At 42.9% G+C, this 1,232-nt stretch overlaps 1 protein-coding gene across 1 annotated transcript in view; it reads left to right on the top strand.

Moving 5' to 3' along the window:
• Positions 1–1,182: 1,182 nt before the first annotated feature.
• Positions 1,183–1,232, top strand: part of APOBEC1 (apolipoprotein B mRNA editing enzyme catalytic subunit 1) — a 4,784-nt gene continuing 4,734 nt past the window's right edge. Inside the window, exon 1 of the mRNA XM_019626159.1 lies at positions 1,183–1,213. Within this exon, the coding sequence (XP_019481704.1) occupies positions 1,183–1,213 (31 nt within the window). The remainder of the gene's footprint in view (positions 1,214–1,232) is intronic.

Below are 1,232 nucleotides of genomic sequence, written 5' to 3' on the forward strand. Positions count from 1 at the left end.
TTGCTGTCCTTTTGTTCTTCAGTCTAGTTGTGGAGGACGTCGCTTCACTGGCCCATGTTGGTATTATCATTGCGCTCTTCCTGGGTGAGGGAGATTGGTCGCCGGCCATTGGACTGCTGCTGCTCCTGGGTGGCTCATGGCAGCCCATGAAAGCTCACGCCTGCTGCTGGCCAGCCCCACTGCAGCCTACATTGTCGCCAGCGACTCATGGTAGCCCAGCTCCATGGTCGAGCTGTTGTTCACCATCTTAGCTGTAGAGGGCGCAGCGTCACTGGCCCGCATGTAGGGATCCAAACCGGGGCCCTGCTGCCTAGAGCTGGCGCCCCAAGCCAACTCTTAACCAACTTGGCCAGCCTGTTGCAGTTTTTTTTTATTAATCACTTATGCAATATCTTTTCTCCTCCCTCTGGAGTTTACTAAGCCAGTGGTGTCCCAGCTTCTCTCCACACTACCAAATATTCTTTCTGTAAATTATAATCTTAATTGAGATAATTATAGGTTAAAACATGTAGGTTTAGAAAATAATACAATATCCTTATACATTTTGCTCAGTTCCCCCCAAAAGCTACATTTTGCAAAACTACAGAATAATATCACAACCAGGATATTAACATTGACACAATCCACGAATTTTATTTGTATTTCCCCAGTTTCACTTGTAGTCATTTGTGTGTGTGTGTGTGTGTGTGTGTGTGTGTGTGTGTGTGTGTGTTTAGCTTTATGCTATTGTGTCACCTGTATAGGTGTGTGTATTTAGCAGCAGTCAGATCTGAACAGACCCTTTTTATTGCCCTTTTGTAATCAATCCCTTCTCCCTCCTGCTCCACCTCTGTCCCTGTCCTGTGATAACCACTGATCTGTCCTTATTTCTAAAATTTTGTCATTTCAAAATGCTATATAAATGGAATTATACAGTTATGCAACTTTTTGAGAGTGGCTCTTTTCCCCCCTCATTCAGCACAATTCCCTGGAGATTTATCCAAGTTGTTGCATGTATCAATATTTTGTTCCTTTTTATTGCTGAATAGTATTCCATGGTATAAATGTGCCACAAATTGTTTAACCATTCACTTATTGAAAGGTGTTGGGCTGATTCCAGTGTTTAGATATTACCAAAAAGCTGGTATGAACGTTTGTGTACAGGCTTTTGTGTGAACCTAAGTTTTCCTGTCTCTGAGATAAATGCTCAGGAGTGCAATTGCTGGCTTGTATGGTAGCTGCACTTTTTTTTT

The sequence above is a fragment of the Hipposideros armiger genome, unplaced genomic scaffold, assembly GCF_001890085.2.
Source record: "Hipposideros armiger isolate ML-2016 unplaced genomic scaffold, ASM189008v1 scaffold_662, whole genome shotgun sequence".
Classification (NCBI taxonomy): Eukaryota; Metazoa; Chordata; class Mammalia; order Chiroptera; family Hipposideridae; genus Hipposideros; species Hipposideros armiger.